The sequence below is a fragment of the Grampus griseus genome (genome assembly GCF_964374135.1).
Source record: "Grampus griseus genome assembly, chromosome: 5".
NCBI lineage: Eukaryota > Metazoa > Chordata > Mammalia > Artiodactyla > Delphinidae > Grampus > Grampus griseus.
The window spans coordinates 83,736,290-83,759,000 of NC_138998.1; the positions used below are offsets into that span (position 1 = coordinate 83,736,290).

At 40.5% G+C, this 22,711-nt stretch overlaps 1 protein-coding gene across 1 annotated transcript in view; it reads left to right on the forward strand.

Annotated features, from left to right (window-relative positions):
• Positions 1 to 3,552: 3,552 nt before the first annotated feature.
• Positions 3,553 to 22,711, forward strand: part of CCDC191 (coiled-coil domain containing 191) — a 100,406-nt gene continuing 81,247 nt past the window's right edge. The window contains exons 1-4 of the mRNA XM_082655567.1: positions 3,553 to 3,653; positions 6,115 to 6,153; positions 10,168 to 10,309; positions 19,938 to 20,081. Coding sequence (XP_082511693.1) covers positions 3,561 to 3,653; positions 6,115 to 6,153; positions 10,168 to 10,309; positions 19,938 to 20,081 — 418 coding nt within the window. The 5' untranslated portion in view covers positions 3,553 to 3,560. The remainder of the gene's footprint in view (positions 3,654 to 6,114; positions 6,154 to 10,167; positions 10,310 to 19,937; positions 20,082 to 22,711) is intronic.

Sequence of the window (22,711 nt, forward strand, 5' to 3'; positions counted from 1 at the left end):
CCTCCTGTGATACAATGCACAAAAGTTTAACCTCCATAACTTTAAGAATGAAATTGAAAATCCTTAGCTTAGTGTACTGAACCCACTAGGTCAGCTGGAGAGAAATACCCACTTGGTTCTCTCCACAGTATGGGACTCTGATGCTGTGTACTCACATTCTGCTGTTTGGGGTTTCTTAAGAGTCCTACCCTAATCACAGTAAATGGACACAGCATCAAAGGAAAAAGTATAAGCAAGGAAAAGTAGACAAATGTGTCTAAAGAAAAGTATTGTAATAGATAAATTGTTACTGGTGATTCTGTGTATTGTGAGGATGAATGCAAATATGAAGAAATCTGAGGAAAGCATCAGAGAATGTACTTTAGCTGGAAATCAACATTTAAAATATAACATGCAACTTTGTCCAGCTTTGAACCCAGCTTTCCTTTCCTCATTACTGATCAATTTGCGGTTAGTGTTTTTATAATTGCACATTTTTTCTAGGGGCTTGAACACAAAAAGTTTTTATTATGGAGTAATGTAAATATATACACACATACACATATTCATGTACATATATATATATATATTTTTGCGGTACACGGGCCTCTCACTGTTGTGGCCTCTCCCGCTGTGGAACACAGGCTCTGGACACGCAGGCCCAGCAGCCGTGGCTCATGGGCACAGCCGCTCCGCGGCATGTGGGATCCTCCCGGACCGGGGCACGAACCCATGTCCCCTTCAGCGGCGGCAGGCGGACTCTCAACCACTGCGCCACCAGGGAAGCCCTCATGTACATACTTTTAAAACATGCTTTTGGAGTGATATAGTCTATTAATCCAAGCAAAGTTCTCAAGAAACAAACTAACGGTCTCCAAAATATTAACTGGTTTTTATTTGGCTTCATATCATTACCCTTTTCCCTTTCACTTGTTGTGAGTCTCTTCTAAGATTTCTGGGGTTGTCTTTTCTCAATATATAAACATCTACATTTTCACTTCCTGGTAAAGTCTTAAAAAACCATTAAAAGAGCCATTTGGAAATAATGGTTAATGGAAAAACTCTTAATCACTTTAAGAACAAGTAGATCTATGCTTTTACAAGGGCTAACCAAGATTCCCTGCACTTGTGGCAGCATTGTACATATCTTAATACCTCCATTGCCACATATTTCTCCCCTCCTTCCATCCCCTTAGGAAAAAAGGGATTTTTTAATGTTTCTTAATGGATTCTCTACAGACTGTCATGGAAAGATGACCACAATACACTGAGGGAAAAGAGCAAGCTTAGGTGAACATATTTTTTGCAAAAGAAAAATTGCGTATATATATTTATAAATATGCACACACAAACACACACTGTACGCTGTCTGTATATGCATGCAAAAAATGTCTGAAGGACTTCTAAACAATATGGTACACTAAGCTGACTAAGAAAGACATACAGAAATGATGGACTCTAAAATCCTAGAAACTAGTAATGGAAGATGAGGAGGAAACTATTCAGAGGTACTATTTTAAAATTCTTAAACTATTTGGGAGGAGGAGAGAGATCATGAATAATGTTAAACTTTAAGTATGCGTGTTAAAAATTTTTAAGTAAGCATTAAAAGATTACTGAAAATGGATAATTCCCATTCCGCTGGGGAGGGGCAGGGAAGGATCAAGAAAAATTGGTTAATACTTAAGGGAAAAAAAGAGGAAAAGAGACCAAAAAGCACACCAAAAATAGAAAATACAAAATAAGACGGCAGGAGTAAGTCCAAATATGCCAGTAATCACAATAAAAGTTAAATTAGTTTCACCTATTTAAAGAAATAATAACAACAGTAGCAACATTTATTGGGTATTTACTATGTATCAGATCCTATTATTCACATGTTAACTCCACTATTATGTACTGTCATTTCAATCTAAGGCAGATGCTATTATTACGGGCATTTTACAGATGAGGAAACTGAGGCTAAAAAAGTGACCATTTACAAAGTGGCAGAGCCACTTAAATCATAGAAGTCTGCCTTTAGAGGCTGTACTCTAATAGGCTGCTAGTCTATTAGAAGTCCCATCTTGTCCATAAACACATGCAATGTTTACAAATTAACTGTAATGTTAAGATATAATGTTACAGTCATATTTTCCATTTTGCTATACTGTTATTACTGTTCTTGTCTTCATCTCCCTTCTCTGCCTCTATCCATCCTCCAACCTCTACAACCTTTCTATATATGCACACAAACATTTAAATATACTTGTATGAGAAAGGGTGTTTTTTAATTATAAAAATGCAAATATACTATACTATAAGCACTTCTCTGAAATTTGCTTTTCGCTCCGGAATACACAACGGATATTTTTCCTGAAGAAGAGACACAGAATTTAACTTACCCTTTAAAATAACTACTTCATGATACTGCATAGCTTGGATGTAACACAATTTAATCTACCATCACCCTTCTGATGAACACTCAAGTTACAGAACAGGTCCTGTGATTGCTGCAGTAGTCTTGAGGGCACAGCTTCCCTGATTTTTTTGACAAATCTCAAGTCTATTTCAGTTTACATTTCCTGGCAGAGTTCTTTACATACATTGATTTTTTAATGGGTACCACACTCTAATGCTTTAGGTACTATAGCTCCCAGTTTGCAGATGAGTAAATCGAGGGTCCGAGAGTTATTAAACAAGTTGCGTAAGGTCATACGACTACAAAGTAGCTGGGTCTAAATCTCTACCCTGCCTTATGAACCTACATATCCCAGCATGCACTGTCCCCGGGAACACTTAGGCTCAGTCAGTAACGATGGATTTAGCTTCACTCCATGGGCCATCTCCAGGGGCCCCAGACCTCGCGAAGCGCTTAGATCAGGTATTCGAGATCGGTCCAACCCTCCCAAGCATCCTGGGGAGTCTAGAAAAAACTTGCGCACGGAAACTTGACCTTTAAGCAGAGCCCGGTCGAAAGGAGACACTTTTCTCTCTGAGATGCGGTGAGGCTCACACGATTTGGGAGAATCTGGATTTACAGAAGCCAGGATCCACCAGGAGACCCAGAAAAATGAAAGAGACATAGCGCCAGTACAACCGCAACACAACCAGGAAGCGTCTAGACGCGACGCGACTCTCTCGCAGCAGCCTCCCCTTACGCGTAGCAGCTCCCACACCAACAGGAAAAGGGGGCACTTACCTGCAAACCTCCCAACTTTTTTGAGCTTGAGACCCCTTAATCTCCTCGCCGTTCGCTACCACGTGTCCAGCTTTCAGAATTCTCGGCTCCCTGAACCACCGCCTGCGATGCAGAGCCAATCAGGGAGCATTGCGTCATCACCGGGCGCCAGGAAAAGGCAAAGGTAATTGAAAATGAGCTTCGGTGTTTGCGAGGCCGAGGGACTGCTACCGTCGCCATGGGTAACTGAGCACACACGTTCCGCCTGCGCAAAGCCTCCTGGGAGTGGTGGTTCGACGGCGCCCCACACCTGCAGTCTTTGTGGGCAGAGGAACTACAACTCCCAGGGAGACCCGGAAGCAGTCTAGGCAAAGAAGCGGTTGTTTCAGCTTTGGCCGAAGTCCGGCCCTGAGCCTGGAAAATGCTTGTAGCGCCCCAGGAAAGGACCTCCTCAAGAGAGAGGTCGGGGCTGAATGGATGGAAACAGTTTACAAGGAAGCCGACTCTCACCAAGGTGATCCGTTCCTATCGGGAGCTCTTGGAGAGGAGAGGGGAGGGGAGGCGGGGACCGGCCCTAAGGCCAGCCGCAGCCCCACCTGCGCGTCCTCCCTCTTGCCCCAGGGGCATCATTACCTGGTCCGCTCCTGCCATGACCCACTGAGAGCCAGCACTGCGCTAAGTGAAGGGGGCCTAGGAACTTTGGGGCTTGGTTACCTTACGGCTTTGATGGGCAGCGTCGTGGAAGAACTGTTTCCATCTAACGCTTTTCTCAAAAACCGGAGAGTCTTGATAGTGCCCATCCCGGTGAAGAGAATTCGAGAGCTATCCCGGCTCCCCACCACTCCTGGTTTTAGGGAAGTTCCCACACGGTTTCATTTCTTTTTCTTTTCTTTTCTTTCATTCTTCTTCTTCTTCTTCTTTTTTTTTTTTTAATGTTTTGCAAATCATAGGAAACTTCTTTGTTGGAGGGGTAAGATCTTCACCTTAAGTCCTCGGCCTCATATTCCTCCCCTTCTAGTTTTACATAAAGTATCTAAAATGAACTCAGAAATGCAAGTGCATATTGAGTATATCAATACTTGATTCACTTGAAAATCTAAATTGTAGAAACAATCAAAAAATAGATCCTCTTTATATTTGCCACCTTCTTTGATACATTAGCATCCAAAGACATGGAAAACTGATAACCCCACTGTAAACTTGAAACGTGTAAATGACATGTGAAAAGTCACAGTCACACGGAGTGTGCTTTACACAGACTACTTTTTTTTTTAATTAATTTATTTTTGGCTGCGTTGGGTCTTTGTTGCTGCGCGCGGGCTTTTCTCTAGTTGTGGCGACAGGGGTCTACTCTTCGTTGCAGTTCGCGGGCTTCTCATTGCAGTGGCTTCTCTTGTTGTAGAGCACGGGCTCTAGGTGCTTGGGCTTCAGTAGTTGTGGCTCGCGGGATCTAGAGTGCAGGCTCAGTAGTTGTGGCGCATGGGCTTAGCTGCTCTGCGGCATGTGGGATCTTCCCGGAGCACGGCTCGAACCCGTGTCCCCTGCACTGGCAGGCGGATTCTCAACCACTGCACCACCAGGGAAGCCCCACAGACTACTTTTTTTAACAGTCACAAAAATGAATGCTTTAAATGTAAATGGGAGTACCAAATGGAGGACTTCTCAGCTTACAGCTGTTTTCACCCTTAAGTTACCCCTCCTTAAAAAATATTCGGTAGACATGTGGCGTTTCTGTGGCCCCTAGGCAATTGTGCTTGCAGGTTATTCTAAATATACCAGCTAAATAATGCACTGGACATACTTTACTTGGTGAATATCTTGCGCCAGATGCTGGAGTGTGCAGACTGGAGCATTAAAGAGACTTGGAAACAGAGTCTGCTCCTGTTGTACCAGTTCCATAATAGAGTGGATCCAAAGTAGGTTATGGGTATAAACTTGATGATGAAAGGTAAAAACTGGGGTCAGTTTTGGGGACCCCAAAAGGAAAGTTTTTGCTGCTAGTGCTCATTGTTACTACCTAGAGGATAGAAAGGTAAAAAACAAGAGATCCTTGAGGTTCAATTGTGTTTGAATAGGATCAGCTGTTTCTTTGTTGCAGCGACAAAATTATTCAGCAGTACAGCTGCATTAATTAGTTATCTGTAAGGTGCTTTGTAGGTGAAGTGTTATTTAAGTGAAGGATAGTGTTATACCTTTCCCTCCTGTATGTGTCAGCATGCTCGTTTAGATATTCCCTTATTTATTGAAAAACCCACCTGAATTATTAGCAAAGCAAATACCTCTATTTGTTAAGTTGCTATTAGAGGGAATTCTGCAAACTTCTGAGAGTTAACAGAGAGTGAAGAAAGCAGGTGTCCTACTGGTCTGATTTCTAATTTCAGATTAATATCTGACTGACCTGGGTAGAAATTTATATGATTTCTGCCTTATTTTTGCTCTGTAAAACAGTGGAAGATTGGTTATCCCTCACTCTACCCCCCATTTCTTATTGGACCAAACAATTGCTCTAGGTAAATACAAGTTACTCATGAAAAGAGGGGTCTGGGGAGAGGCGCACACCTTTCTCCAAGCAGATTTGTTTCCATGACACTTGAATAACCTGGCTAATTAATCAGTGCTTATTTGGGTTTTTATAAGGAATATTATATGTAGCAGTCCTCTATCTTGGCTCTTAACCCTGGGGAGCTTTAAAAAAATACTGACACATGGGCCCTACCCCAGACCAATTAAATCAGAATCTGGAGATGGGCCTAAGTAAAAGATAAAGCAGTCAGAAGTTGTTCCAGAGAAGGCTTCGTGTTTTCTTCATCCTACCAGCATTCTGTATTTTTTTTGTTGCTGAACTTTCTAATGCAATGCTTTGGGGAAAGACTAAAGGACGCTTGTCCACAGGCTTCAACCAGAAAGACAAATTAAAATGGCAAAGTTGATAGATACATTGCTGGGTACTAATATTCTGTATATATTTTCTACAGCCTGTGTTTGACCCTGACAATGTGGAACACTGGATTAAGGTAAGGATATTTCATAATTAAGATAGAAAGAGAATTAAGAGTCACACATAGTCAGATGGAATAGGAATACTAATAGGTCTCCATTTTGCGTATATTTTGCTGTTTTCATTCCCGTGTGGCTATATATGTTGCCTTAGTTTTGTACTATAGTACATTTTCATGATTTTGTGGCTTCTATAAAAGCATGAATGACAAGATAACAGGTAGACATCCCTTTCAAATGCCATGAGGATCATCTGAAGAGGATTAAAGGAGGAGGGGAGGAGAAGCCTTAGGAGAGGACATTGTGGCTTTCCCCAGATAATTGGAAAGAACGTACTGTAGTTACATTGACCTGTGGGACCAATACAATAGGTGAAAGCTATGCATGCATCACAAGTAAGAATCTTCTAGTAACTAAAGCAATCCAGAAATGGAGTGGGCATTCTTATAAACAGATGGATTTTCTATCACTAGAGGTATTCAAGTGGGTTCTAAGTGGTCACTTAATGCTAGGACTAATGAGGAATATGTTTGAGCGTTGAGTGGGGGTGGCGAATGGTGGTGGATTGTGTTAGATAACCTCTGAGGTCTCTTCCAGGCCTGAGACGTATATTTTTGAGTCCAAGTACCATTTAAGTTGAAAGTACCATTAAACCACTTCTGGTGCGTGCCTCCGAGTGTCATTTTGGCAACTTGCCATACTCATTTGTGCACCACCTGTTTCAAAATCATGCAGTATCTTCCTGGGAAAATATCCTTCTGCCTGGTAGTATTTTGAAGAGCTATTACTTATCAAAATTGACAGGCATTATGAGCACCAGGCCAGGTGGAACCTAGGACAGATATAATCACTGTTAACCATTTTTTCATCCAGCCAGTATTTATTAAGTTCCTGCCAAGTACTAGCCCACTATGTTGGGCACCGGAAGTAAAACAGTACACGGGGCAGGTACAGTTTCTGCCCTCCCAGAGTTTATAGTCCAGTGGGGGGCTAAACAACTTACTTTAAATTGTTGGGAGAATTAAGGATGCAGTGGAAGCTCATGGCGTGGGGCGATCATATAAATGGGGCCAGGGAAGCTTCCTGGCTCCTGCAGAAGGCCTGACTTAGAAGACAGTAAAATGGGTCCACTGTCATGGAGGCTAACCTCTAGGAAGCCCACTTCTCAGTCTCCATCAGGCTCAGCTTGCGTGTCAGTGTTGAAAGTCAGAATGCCAAGCCTTTGCAGGGCTTAATTGTACATTTAGTCACCGTCTCCTCCAGAGGGGAAGATGTGGGTAAAATAAAAGGATAAAATTCTACTGTGACTTGTCTGCACCATTTTCCTCTTTCATGCAGCTGTCAGCCAGCTTGACTTGGTTAGATTTTATCATTCCTCTAAAACTTCTGCAGTAGCTTTCTCCATTATACCCTCAAATCTCCCATCTAGAAAAAAATCAAGAAGTTCTCATTTCACCATTCTGATTGCCATACTATTTCTTTTTCCTTTCCAGTATCTTTGGATGTATAGCCTGGACTCCTTGCCTTTGTGTTTTTATTATCCTCTTGTGTCCAAAATTATTTTCCTTCAGTTTCTACTTCTTACCACTCCACAGAAAGTTGTCATAAATGACTTCCCGAGTAAATCCAGTGGTCCATTCTTTGTCCTCAAACTTTTTCAGGTCTGTTTGATACAGTTATCATTTTTTTATTCTAGTTATCACTTTTTTATTCTAGAAATTCTCTCCTCCATTACCTTTTCGTGACACTGTTTCCTCTTGCTTCTCTTTTTTTTTTTTTTTTTGCGGTATGCGGGCCTCTCACCGTTGTGGCCTCTCCCATTGCGGAGCACAGGCTCCGGACGCGCAGGCTCAGCGGCCATGGCTCACGGGCCTAGCCGCTCCGCGGCATGTGGGATCTTCCCGGACCAGGGCACGAACCCGTGTCCCCTGCATCGGCAGGTGGACTCTCAACCACTGCGCCACCAGGGAAGCCCCCCTCTTGCTTCTCTTAATACCTCTCTGTTCACTCCTCTGTCTTCTTGTCTGATTTTATTCCCTAATATATTCCAACTCTGGGTGTACCCTAAACTGTTACAACTTCTAGAACTAAGATTTCCAAATCCACTTGAGTGGACCACTCACTCAAAATGGAAGAGGGGGACATATATGGAAAGATAATGTGGGAAACAGATCTCTCCAGAGTGACCTCATAAAGAGTAAATGATACTTTCTTGACTCTAACCCTGATTAGATCATTTTTCTTCTAATTCATATCTTTTCCCATATGTTCTATTTTCTACATCTTTTTCAAGTTACCCTTGCCTTTTCAACTTTATTCCTGTGCTTCTGTCTAATTCAAACTTAGTATACGAAACCTTTGAGAGTTTAAAAGGCAAAGCCCATGGCAGGTTTTGACAGTTGTACTACCAGTCTTTCCACAAAGGGCATGAGGAAAAATCATTTTCAAAATAGGTCAGACAACAACATAAACTATGGGAAAGTGTGGCTTTTTTGAATAACTCTTTAACGTAGTCATTCTTTAACAAACACTGATGGGGCATCTGTTATATACCAAGCACTGTTCTAGGTGCTAGGGGTTTCACACATGAAAAAGACAAAAATCCCTGCTTATGTTCGAGTTAGGGGAGACGATAAACGATAAAATACGTTATAAGGTCATAAGTGCTACAGAGAAAGTCAGAACTGCTGAGGGAAACTGGGAGAGCCAGGAGGAGGGTGTGTACAATTCTTTAAGAGGTAGTCAGAGCGGGCCTTGCTACGAAGGTGACATTTGAGTAAAGACTTGAGGAGGGAAGGGAAAGAGTAGTACAGCCTTCTGGAGGAGAGCAGTCAGAGGGGAAGAAAGCACAGAGGCTGAGGTGGGAATGCACTTGGCACGTTTAAGGAGGAATAAACAAGGAAGTCAGAGTGGCTGAGGTAGAGTGAGCAGTGGCAGGAGCGGCCAGCGAGCTTAGAGAGCTCACAAAGGGCCTGATGTTGGAGGACCACAGAGTATGTCATGAGGACTTCGACTTTTGTTCTGAGGGAGCTAGGGAACCATTGAAGGGTTTTGAGTGTAGTTAACAGGAGATGGCTTTCATTTTAAAAGGGCTTCTCTGCCTGCTGTGGTGGGAGACTATTCCAGAAAACATGTCAGGAGATGGTGGTGCCTTGGACCAGGGTGATAGCACTGGAGGTAACAAGAAGGGGTCATCTTCTGGATATATTTTGAAATTAGAGTCAACAGATTTCCTGACAGATTATGTGTGGGATAACAGAGAGTGGATTCAAGAAGGCCTCCAAGATTTTTGTCCTGATGAACTGAAAGAATAGAGTTGTCACTACCTGAGTTGGAAGGCTAGGAACACAACAGGCATGGAGAAAAACCAGCTTGTGGGGTGAGGGGTGAAGTCGGGGGTTAATTGTAAAATACACTTTTTATACCATGCAGGTAAACCAAAACACCAGGAGTTTGACCACCTTTGCTAACCCCTTCCCCGTTCCTGTGAATTTGGCCATACTTTTACTAGATTCTCACTGTTGAGTTAAAATATTCCTGATTACTGCAGTTCAATGACTCTGTTTATCCCACTTTTTTTGAACTTACAGTTTCCCTAATATATGATGGGAAGTTCCTTTCAGAGGTAGTAATTTGAGGAAGTGTAGCTACCTGCCTGTGGTTCATATTCATATGCAAGTCCTAGTGACATGGAAACTAATAAAATATTACATATTTTTTAAAATAAAATATCCAGGTGTCAGGATCCCATTACTAATGCTCTAAACAAAAGTTATCTAAAGCTTAAATTACCTTTTGTTCAAATATAAACATTGTGAACACCTGTTAAAACTTGGTAAAATACTGTAATTAATTGCATATTTAATGAATGAAATTATTTAGGGTGGATGTTTAAACCTCAGAGTTCCTTTAAAAATGGAAAAATGAAAGTATCTTGGTAGTTGGTAGAAAACCAGATTCTTAAATACGAGAGAAATTCTTTAACCCTGAAGAAAGCTGTCATCTTAGTGGATTTTTTCTTTTTTTTAAAGAGAGTGGAGAAAGCTTCAGAATTTGCAGTTTCGAAAGCATTTTCTGCTGGAAATTCAGATTTATCCAGAAGGCTTTGGAACCAAATTGTAGATTTGGAAACACCTGAGCAAATAGAGGATCATGATGAAGTCTATGCAGAAGGTAAGAGAATACATTTTTTGCTGCGATGTTAACAATTCTTTGGAGTACAACTTACTAAAGTGTAACTCATAATGTATTTCAAAGTATGAAATGAAAGCTTTTCTTTCTCTTGTTCTTAATTTTTCTTTGTTTCTACTTCCCTGAAGCTAATTTACTCTAACTCCAATATTACAAGTCAGTTTACATTTAAGGCTTATTTTGTCTCTTGAAGTAGAACCACATCCAGAGGCAGTTTTGACATAACACAGTTATCTAGTAAGTGTAAGATATTAATCCTGTGGCACAGAGGGCAGCTTGTTAACTTGATCTACTATCATATAGATAATCTGACCACTAGTTTATAAATCAACTTTGTTCCTTATGAAGAGAGTCTAAAGCTGACCTCACCTCCCTGCCTCTGCAAAACATTTACTCCTCTGGAATTCAGTATTTTAGTTACTGATGCCATGAGGAACCCCACTGTTTAGGGATGAAAAGATCAGGAGGGACCAGCAAAGAAGACTGGAAAGGAGAGGCCCCTGAGGTAGGAGGAAAGCCAGGGTACCATGTCCTGGAAGCCAATTTCCATTTGGATCATTTATGTCTCCAGTTTTTCAGATTGTTTCTTCATTTATTCAACATATATATTAAATTGTTACTCTGTGCCAGGTACTATTTTAGGCACTGGAAGAGCAGGTTATGAACAAGAAATGAAGTCTTTGCTTTCATGGAGTATACATTCTAGAGTGGGAATAAATAAAACGAAAACTAAATGGTCAGTTAGTGATAAGTCATCTGAGTTTGGACCTGAATAACAAGAAAGAGCCAGGTGAGCTGTGATGGAGGAAGAGCATCCCAGGCAGTGGGAAAGGTGGCATCAAGAATTAAAGTACAGAGAGACCTTCAAGATGACGGAGGAGTAAGACGTGGAGATCACCTTCCTCCCCACAAATACATCAGAAATGCATCTACATGTGGAACAACTCCTACAGAACACCTACTGAATGCTGGCAGAAGACCTCAGACCTCCCAAAAGGCAAGAAACTCCCCACGTACCTGGGTAGGGCAAAAGAAAAAAGAATAAACAGAGACAAAAGGATAGGGATGGGACCTGCCCCTCGGGAAGGGATCTATGAAGGAGGAAGAGTTCCCACACACTAGCAAGCCCCTTCACTGGCGGACACAGGGGCTGGCGGGGGGAAGCTTCGGAGCCACGGAGGAGAGTGCAGCAACAGTGGTGCGGAGGGCAAAGCAGAGAGATTCCCACACATAGGATCAGTGCCGACCAGCACTCACCAGCCCAAGAGTCTTGTCTGCTCACCCGCCGGGGCGGGTGGGGGCTGGGAGCTGAGGCTTGGGCTTTGGTCACATCCCAGGGAGAGGACTGGGGTTGGCTGCGTGAACACAGTCTGAAGGGGTTAGTGCACCACAGCTAGCCGGGAGGGAGTCTGGGAAAAAGTCTAGAACTGCCTAAGAGGCAAGAGACCATTGTTTTCGGGTACGCGAGGAGAGGAGATTCAGAGCACTGCCTAAACAAGCTCCAGAGACGGGCGCGAGCCATGGCTACCAGCGCAGACCCCAGAGACGGGCATGAAATGCTAAGGCTGCTGCTGCAGCCCCCAAGAAGCCTGTGTGCAAGCACAGATCACTATCCACACCTCCCCTCCTGGGAGCCCATGCAGCCCACCAATGCCAGGGTCCTGAGATCCAGGGACAACTTCCCCAGGAGAACACACAGCACGCCTCAGGCTGTTGCAACATCATGCTAGCCTCTGCCACTGCAGGCTCACCCTGCATTCTGAACCTCTCCCTCCTCCAAGCCTGAGTGAGCCAGAGCCCCCTAATCAACTGCTACTTTAACCCCGTCCTGTCTGAGCGGGGAACATATGCCCTTGGCGGCCTACACGCAGAGGTGTGGCAAAATCCGAAGCTGAACCCCAGGAGCTGTGCGAACAAAGAAGAGAAAGGGAAATTTCTCCCAGCAGCCTCAGGAGCATCAGATTAAATCTCCACAATCAACTTGATGTACCCTGCATCTCTGGAATACCTGAAAAGAACAAGTCATCCCAAAATTGAGGCGGTGGACTTTGGGAGCAACTGTAGACTTGGAGTTTACTTTCTGCATCTAATTTGTTTTTCATTTTATGTTTATCGTAGTTTAGTATTTAGAGTTTATTATCATTGTTAGATTTGTTTTATTGATTTGGTTGCTCTCTTCCTTTTTTCTTTATATATATATATATATATATTTTTTTTTTCCTTTTCTCTTTTTGTGAGTGTGTATGTGTATGCCTCTTTCTGTGATTTTGTCTTCATAGCTTTGCTTTTATCATTTGTCCTAGATTTCTGTCTGTTTGTTTGTTTGTTTTTAGTATAATTTTTAGCACTGGTTCTCATTGGTGGCTTTGTTTTTTGGTTTGGTTGCTCTCTTCTTTCTTTCTTTTTTTTTTTCTTTTTTTAAAAATTTTTTTATTTCTAATAATTTGTAAACTATTTTTTATTTTAATAAGTTTATTTTATTATATTTTTTCTTTCTTTCCTTCTTTTTTTCTACTTTTTCTTCTGAGCCATGTGTCTGACATGGTCTTGGTGCTCCAGCCGGATGTCAGGCCTGTGCCTCTGAGGTACGAGAGCTAAGTTCAGGACATTGGTCCACCAGAGACCTCCCGGCTCCATGTAATAACAAACAGTGAAAGCTCTCCCAGAAATCTCCAACCCAACACTAACACCCAGCTCCACTCAGTGACCAGCAAGCTACAGTGCTGGACACCCTATGCCAAACAAGTAGCAAGACAGGAACACAACCCCACCCATTAGCAGAGAGGCTGCCTAAAATCATAAAAAGGTCACAGACACCCCAAAACACATCACTGGATGAGGTCCTGCCCATCAGAAAGACAAGATCCAGCCTCATCCACCAGAACACAGACACCAGTCCCTTCTACCAGGAAGCCTACACAACCCACTGAACCAACCTTAGCCACTGGGGGCAGACACCAAAAACAACGGGAACTACAAACCTGCAGCCTGCAAAAAGAAGACCCCAGACACAGGAAGTTAAGCAAAATGAGAAGACAGAGAAACACACAGCAGATGAAGGAGCAAGGCAAAAACCCACCAGACCAAACAGATGAAGAGGAAATAGGCAGTCTACCTGAAAAAGAATTCAGAGTAATGATAGGAAAGATGATCCAAAATCTTGGAAATAGAATGTGGAAAATACAAGAAACGTTTAACAAGGACCTACAAGAACTAAAGAGAAAACAAACAACAATGAACAACACAATAAATGAAATTAAAAATTCTCTAAAAGAAATCAATAGCAGAGTAACTGAGAAAGAAGAACAGATAAGTGACCTGGAAGATAAAATAGTGGAAATAACTACCACAGAGCAGAATAAAGAAAAAAAATGTAAAGAACTGAAGACAGTCTCAGACACCTCTGGGACAGCATTAAATGCACCAACATTCTAATTATAGGGGTCCCAGAAAAAGAGGAGAAAAAGAAAGGGACTGAGAAAATATTTGAAGAGATTATAGTTAAAAACTTCCCTAATATGGGAATGGAAATAATCAATCAAGTCCAGGAAGAGCAGAGAGTCCCGTACAGGACAAATCCAAGGAGAAACATGCCAAGACACATATTAATCAAACTATGATAAATTAAATACAAAGAAAAAGTATTAAAAGCAGCAAGGGAAAATCAACAAATAACATACAAGGGAATCCCCATAAGGTTAACAGCTGATCTTTCAGCAGAAACTCTGCAAGCCAGAAATAGAAAATATAAACAGAATATAATATATTTATATTATATATAAATATTTATATATTTATGTTTATATAAATATATATAAATGTTTATATAATATAAACAGAAATAGAAAATATAAACAGACCAATCACAAACACTGTAATTGAGACTGTGATTAAAAATCTTCCAAGAAACAAAAGCCCATGACCAGATGGCTTCACAGGTGACTTCTATCAAACATTTAGAGAAGAGCTAACACCTATCCTTCTCAAACTCTTCCAAAATATAGCAGAGGGAGGAACACTCCCAAACTCATTCTATGAGGCCACCATCACCCTGATATCAAAAGTAGGCAAAGATGTCGCAAAGAAAGAAAACTAAAGGCCAATATCACTGATGAACACAGATGCAAAATACTAGCAAACAGAATCAAACAGCACATTTAAAGGATCATACACCATGATCAAGTGGGGTTTATCCCAGGAATGCAAGGATTCTTCAATGTATGCAAGTCAATCAATGTGATACACCATAGTAACAAACTGAAGCATAAAAACCATATGATCATCTCAATAGATTCAAAAGAGCTTTTGACAAAATTCAACACCCATTTATGATAAAAACCCTCCAGAAAGTAGGCATAGAGGGAGCCTACCTCAACATAATAAAGGCCATATATGACAAACCCACAGCCAACATCGTTCTCAATGGTGAAAAACTGAAACCATTTCCACTAAGATCAGGAACCGAACAAGACAAGGTTGTCCACTCTCACCGCTATTATTCAACATAGTTTTGGAAATTTTAGCCACAGCAATCAGAGAAGTAAAAGAAATAGAAGTAATCCAAATCAGAAAAGAAGAAGTAAAGCTGTCACTGTTTGCAGATGACATGCTACTATACATAGAGAATCCTAAAGCTGCTACCAGAAATCTACTAGAGCTAATCAATGAATTTGATAAAGTAGCAGGATACAAAATTAACACACAGAAATCTCTTGCATTCCTATACACTAATGATGAAAAATCTGAAGGAGAAATTAAGGAAACACTCCCATTTACCATTGCTACTAAAAGAATAATATACCTAGGAGTAAACCTAACGAAGGAGGAAAAAGACCTGTATGTAGAAAACTATAAGACACTGATGAAAGAAATTAAAGATGATGCAAACAGTTGGAGACATATACCATGTTCTTGGATTGGAAGAATCAACATTGTGAAAATGACTATACTACCCAAAGCAATCTACAGATTCAATGCAATCCCTATACTACTACCAATGGCATTTTCATAGATCTAGAACAAAAAATTTCACAATTTGTGTGGAGACACAAAAGACTCCAAATAGCCAAAGCAATCTTGAGAAAGAAAAACATAGCTGGAGGAATCAGGCTCTCGGACTTAAGACTATGCTACAGAGCTACAGTAATCAAGACAGTATGGTACTGGCACGAAAACAGAAATATAGGTCAATGGAACAGGATAGAAAGCCCAGAGATAAACCCACACACATATGGTCACCTTTTTTTGATAAAGGAGGCAAGAATATACGATGGAGAAGACAGCCTCTTTAATAAGTGGTGCTGGGAAAACTGGACAGGTACATGTAAAAGAATGAAATTAGAACACTCCTTAACACCATACACAAAAATAAACTCAAAATGGATTAAAGACCTAAATGTAAGACCAGACACTACAAAACTCTTAGAGGAAAACATAGGTAGAACACTCTGACATAAATCACAGCAAGATCCTTTTTGACCCACCTCCTAGAGAAATGCAAATAAAAACAAAAATAAACAAATGGGACCTAATGAAACTTAAAAGCTTTTGCACAGCAAAGGAAACCATAAACAAGGTGAAAATACAAACCTCAGAATGGGTGAAAATATTTGCAAATGAAGCAACTGACAAAGGATTAATCTCCAAAATTTACAAACAGCTCATGCAGTTCAAAATCAAAAAAAACAAACAACCCAATCCAAAAATAGGCAGAAGACCTAAATAGACGTTTCTCCAAAGAAGATATACAGATTGCCAACAAACACATGAAAGGATGCTCAACATCAGTAATCACTAGAGAAATGCAAGTCAAAACTACAATGAGGTATCACCTCATACCAGTCAGAATGGCCATCATCAAAAAATCTACAAGCAATATGTGCTGGAGAGGGTGTGGAGAAAAGGGAACCCTCTTGCACTGTTGGTGGGAATGTAAATTGATACAGCCACTATGGAGAACAGTATGGAGTTTCCTTAAAGAACTACAAATAGAACTACCATATGACCCAGCAATCCACTACTGGGCATATACCGTGAGAAAACCATAATTCAAAAAGAGTCATGTACCACAATGTTCATTGCAGCTCTCTTTACAATAGCCAGGACATGGAAGCAACCTAGGTGTCCATCGACAGATGAATGGATAAAGAAGATGTGGCACATATATACAATGGAATATTACTCAGCCATAAAAACAAACAAAATTGAGTTATTTGTAGTGAGGTGGGTGGTCCTAGAGTCTGTCATACAGAGTGAAGTAAGTCAGAAAGAGAAAAACAAATACTGTATGCTAACACATATATATGGAATCTAAATTTTAAGAAAAGTCTGAAGAACCTAGGGGCAGGACAGGAATAAGGACGCAGATGTAGAGAATGGACTTGAGAACATGGGGAGTGGGAAGGGTAACCTGGGATGAAGTGAGATAGTGGCATGTACATATATACACTACCATATGTAAAATAGATAGCTAGTGGGAAGCAGCAGCATAGCACAGGGAGATCAGCACCGTGCTTTGTGACCACCTAGAGGGGTGGGATAGGGAGGGTGGCAGGGAGACGCAAGAGGGAGGAGATATGGGGATATAAGTATATGTATAGCTGTTTCACTTTGTTATAAAGCAGAAACTAACACACTATTGTAAAGCAATTATACTCCAATAAAGATGTTAAAAAAACAAAAAAGTTAAAGTACAATCTTGGTGTGCTTGAGTAATTGAAGGAAGACCAGTGTTGCTTCAGCTACCCCATGGAAGTGAGCTTGCAGGAGTTAGCAGAAGACGTGTCACATAGGGCCTTATAGGCCTGGTGAAAGAATTTAGATTTTATTCTGAGTATGATTAGACATCATTGAAGGGTTTTAAGCAGAGGTGTAGTAGGATAATTTTTTTAATATATGAAGAATGAATTATAGGGGAGAAAAAGAGGGAAAAGGGAGACTAGTGGGAGGCTACTGCAGTGGTCGCTGTGAGCTGTAATGGCACTTGGTCTTGGGTGGTTGGTGGTACTGGAGTTGGAGAAAGGAGATTGATTCAGAAATTGGCAAGGCTATGTCTTACCCACCCCTTCTCCCACCCCACCAATAGGAATACACACTAAACTTTAGCCACTCAATGTTTCCAAAAAGTCCTGTAGTTAAATATATATTTACTTACCCCATTTTCCAAGCTTCCTAGAACCTGAACTCTTTTTATCTTGAAATACATATTAATATCCTGAGAAACTAGTGATCCACATTAGAAAGTACTCATGTATGAATTGAACATGTGTTTCAAAGGTTTATATCCTTTTTTCCAACTCTCATCAGCCGTCTATTGATATTCAGTAAGAACTAGTGTTCTGGGGAACATACTTTGGGAAACTCTGCTTTGAGGTAGGCATCAAGCCTCTGATCCAACATGAGGCATTACTACAGTTGAACCCTCCAAGAGATGTTCTCTTTCCTTGTTCTTTCAAAGCACTTCATAGTATACCTCTATTTACTAATAAATGGCATTTAGTAGATCCAAATTATTTTACACATAATTTATTATAAATATGTGAACTGTTGTACACAGGGTTACTCAGTAAATATCTGCTCCCTTTCTCTACCTTCCTCTGAAAGCCAGTAGTGTCTGTTGCTAGCGTACTTTTTTTTTTTTTTGGTGGTACGCGGGCCTCTCACCGCTGTGGCCTCTCCTGTTGCGGAGCACAGGCTCCGGACGCGCAGACCCAGTAGCCATGGCTCACGGGCCCAGCCGCTCTGCGGCATATGGGATCCTCCCAGACCGGGGCACAAACCTGCGTCCCCTGCATCAGCAGGCAGACTCTCAACCACTGCGCCACCAGGGAAGCCCGCTAGCATACTTTTTATACTTAGTTTCTATCACCTTGATTCATTTTTTTCTATTTTTACATATCATGCATTCCCATCTATGTTAAATGTCTCTTGGCATCATTTAGTATTTGGAAACACTCCATTCCCTTAGAGCTGTGCAATAATGATAATAACAATGATGAAGATAATACTGAAATAGACATTTTTCTTCTTTGAAACGCCCATGCCCTATCCATAAGAGCTGTATGATAATGATGAAAGTAATGCTAAAGTAGACATTTTCTCTCATAACTGTATAATTAAGAAGATTTTCTGAATGTCACTAAGAAAGAAATCCAAATGGCAGTTGGCTTCCAGGATATCACACTCTTTGATTTTCCTCCTACCTCAGTGGTCTCTCCTTCCTAGTCTACTCACCTGGTTCTGCCTTATCTCTTCAACTCCTAAATACTAGAGTTCCTCAGGGATTAATCCTTGAACCAGTTCTCTATCTACCTTCCTCCTTTGCCCATCTCATTCATTTCTATGGCTTTAAATACCATCTGTATGCTGACAACACCCACATTTATTTCTTCAGCTTGGACCTCTCCCTTGAAATCCAGATGATATAGCCAATACCTATTTGACATCCCTATTTGGATGTCTCATAAGCATCTCAAACCCAACTCATCTGATACTCCTGATCTTCCGTCCAAACCTGCTGCTCCCTTGGTCTTCCCTATCTCGGTAAATGACATCTCCGTTCTATAGTTGCTTAAGCCAAAACCCTTACAGATTTTTCTCTCACATCCCATATCCAGCCCATCAGCAAATCATGTCAACTCCACCTCAAAACATTATGTTCTAGAATCTGAGCATTTCTACTACCTCCACTTCAGGTCTAGGCCATCATCACCCCTTTTCTGGATATTTGTCTCTCAACTGTTGTCTCCTGCTTCTGAGCTTGTCCCCATATAGTCTATTTTAACATAGTAGTCAGAGTGATGCTCTTAAAATATGTTACCTCTTAGCTCAAAAACCTCCCATTACATACAGAGTAAAAGCCAAAGTACTTATCTAAACAAAGTGTTTTCAACCTCAACACTGTTGATATTTTGGGCCAGATAATTTCTGTTGTGGGGCCTGTCCTATGAATTGTAGGATGTTTAGCAGCATCCCTGGCCTCTACCCAGTTCCCCAGTTGTAATAACCACAGATGGCTCCAGACATTGCCAGATGTCCACTGGGGAGTAAGATCACCCCCACTGCTCTAGAACCACTGCTCTAAACCTGATCCCTACATTACCTCTTCTACCTCATCTCTAACTACTCTCCCTTTACTCATTCCTCCAGCCATACCACCTCCATGCTGTTTCTCCAATACACTAGACACTCTACTGCCTTAGGGCCTTTGCACTTGTTTTCCCTCTGCACAGATTAATTTTCCCTTACATAGCCATATGGCTCACTCCCTCACTTCCTTCCCTTTTTTGCTCAAATGTCTTCTCAGTGAGGCCTCCTTTGACCACCCAATTAATTTAAAAGTATCAACACCCATCTTTCATTTCTTGTACACCATTTCTCCTTCTCCTGCTCTGTTTTTCTGACTTGCTTGTTCATTGTCTCTCTTCCCCAATTAGAACATAAGCTTCATGGTGGTAGGTTTTATTTTTCCTGTTTTGTTCACTGGTGTATTCCCAACATCTAGAGCAGTACTTGACACATGATAAGTGCTCAGTTAACGTTTATTGAATGAATGAAAACAGCAAATGAAGAAAGTCTCAGAAGTAAAAAGATGTTTTTGTTTTATTGACAGCTCAGGAATTGGTCAATGACTGGTTAGATACCAAACTTAAGCAAGAACTAGCAAGTGATGGGGACGGTGATACTGAAGACACTGTGTCACACATCCCTCCTGTGCCAGAAGCCAATGGACATTTGAAATATGACAAGTTCGATGGTAAGAACTTATTTAATTGTGCTAAGCTTTATCATCCAATGAATATGCCCAAGAAGTCTTTTTAATTGTTTTGAATAATAAATGATATGTTATTTGAGTTTTCTGTGTTTTGCTTATTTTTTAATTGGCTTTAATTTTTCTTGATTCAATTTAAATTATTTATCTGTATCCTCAGTAAATTCGTGGGTTTTTTTTTTTTTAACATCTTTATTGGGGTATAATTGCTTTACAATGGTGTGTTAGTTTCTGCTTTATAACAAAGTGAATCAGTCATACATAAACATATGTTCCCATATGTCTTCCCTGTTGCGTCTCCCTCCCTCCCCGTGGGTTTTTTTAGATTAAAATATTCTATTATTTGTAATTCTTCTTATGATTATAATGGCAATTAATGCTGGTTAAGAGTGCCTCTTTCCATATATTGTTGGATGACCATTTACTTTGATGGCTTTTAAATGTTTTACTATATTTAAACATTGATATCTCATTTTGTGTTTACAAATACTTCATATGTCTTTATAAGGGAGGTTATTACTTGTACACAGAGTTAGTGTCAGAAAAGTTAAATAGCTAACTTGTGAGGATTCCTCAGTTGTACCCAAAGAGTCTAAGTTTTTTTCCCTAAGCGTAAGGATAGGCATAGTGATGGTGGTGGCATCTTGCCATGCATGGCTCAGACACCCCTGATGAACTCATCTTGCAGCATTTCCCTTGTTTAGGACACTACAAAATCCCTAGCTCGCAAATCACAAAGTCATGAGCCCTTAAAGTTAGGGGACTCCTCAAGATCACCTAATCCAATCTACCCTCTTCACCCCCTTAGACAGAGATTCTTCTGTAGTATCCCTATTATGGGGTAATACAATCTCTGCCTGAACACCTCCCAGGATAAGGAACCTGCACTCTGGGAGGAGCCCATTCAGCTGTTGTGAGGCTCTAATATTCATAAATTCTCTCTTAGTTAGGAGAATTAGGATTTTGTCCTCAGTACCTTTTACCCGTTTGTGCAACAGAAAATAATATCATGTTCTCTCTCTCAAGAACAGTCTTTTCTTTTCTTGTGGGAGTTGTAATCATATCTGATCTTTCATATACATCAGTCTTCCTAGATTAAATAGCACCAGTACTCTCAACAGTTCTTTATATCACATTGTTTCTAGATATACTGATTGCCACTTTCTGGATGTTTTCTAGTTTAATGATATCATTATTAAAGTGAGGCATTTCAGTACGTAATATTTATTCTAAAGCATGTCTGAAATATAATGAAACTGCTACTTTCTTTCATATGGTGCTAATATATCTAGTTATAGCTCTTAGATTTGTTATTACCTTTTGGTATCTTATCAGGCCTCACTCATCTTATGCTTGTAGTATTACTTTTTTGGGGGATCAAAACATCGAACAAAAATATTACCCAGCCATTAAAAAAGGATGTTTATCAAAATTATTAACTAACGGACTTCCCTGGTGGCGCAGTGGTTAAGAATCCCCCTGCCAATGCAGGGGACATGGGTTCAAGCCCTGGTCCAAGAAGATCCCACATGCCATGGAGCAACTAAGCCCCAAAATATGTGAAGCATAAACTGACAAAATTGAAGGGAGAAATAGATAATTCAGCAATAACAGTTGGAGACTTAAGTACCCCATTTTCAATAATGTATGGAACTAAATAGAACATCAGCAAGAACGATATTCAGTATTGCTAGTCATTAGGAAAAAGCAAATTAAAACTACCATGAATAACCACTACGCACCTATTATAATGGCTTAAATTAAAAGACTGATCATACCAAGTTTTGGTAAGGATATGGAGGAACTGGAACCCTCCTACACTGCTGGTGAGAATGTGAAATTATATAACCACTTTGGAAAACAGCTTGACAGTTTCTTAAAAATTTAAACACATAGTTATGTGATCCAACCATTCCAGTCCTAGGCATTTTCCCAAGAGAAAAGAAAGCAAATGTTCATACAAAGACTTGTACATAACTTTATTTGTAATAGCCAAAATCTGGAAGCAACCCAAATGTTTATCCCTAGATGAATGAATGAATAAATTGTGGTATGCCCATACAGTGGAATACTACTCAGCAATAAAAAGGGATAAACTATTGATACAACAACATGAATGAATCTCAAAATAATTACGCTGAGTAAAAGAAGGACGACCAGAAAGAGTACATAGTATATGATTTAATTGATACCAAATTCTGGAAAATTTAAACTAATCTATTGGCAGAAAGCGGGTCTGGGGTTGCCTGGGATAGGGCAAAGAGCATGGGGAGGAGTGAGAGGAAAAGATTGCAAATCTGCATGAGGACCCTTTTGCAGCTGACAGACACATTCATTATCTTGATTGTAATGATGTTTAATGGTATCTATATATGTCAAAGCTTATTGCAGACTTTAAATATTTACAAGTTTATTATATATCAATTATACCACGGTAAAGCCTTTTTTAAAAAGAGCAATGGAGTCCTCAAGGATGTTTAGATCCTTGTAACATAAATGTAAAATTAATAGCTTTTAAATTTGGCAGTGAGGGAGTTAGTGACTTGGGTGAGGGCAATTCCTCATGAGTGGAGGTTTTTTCCTCTTAGTTGAAGGTAATTGCTGAGGGCTGTATT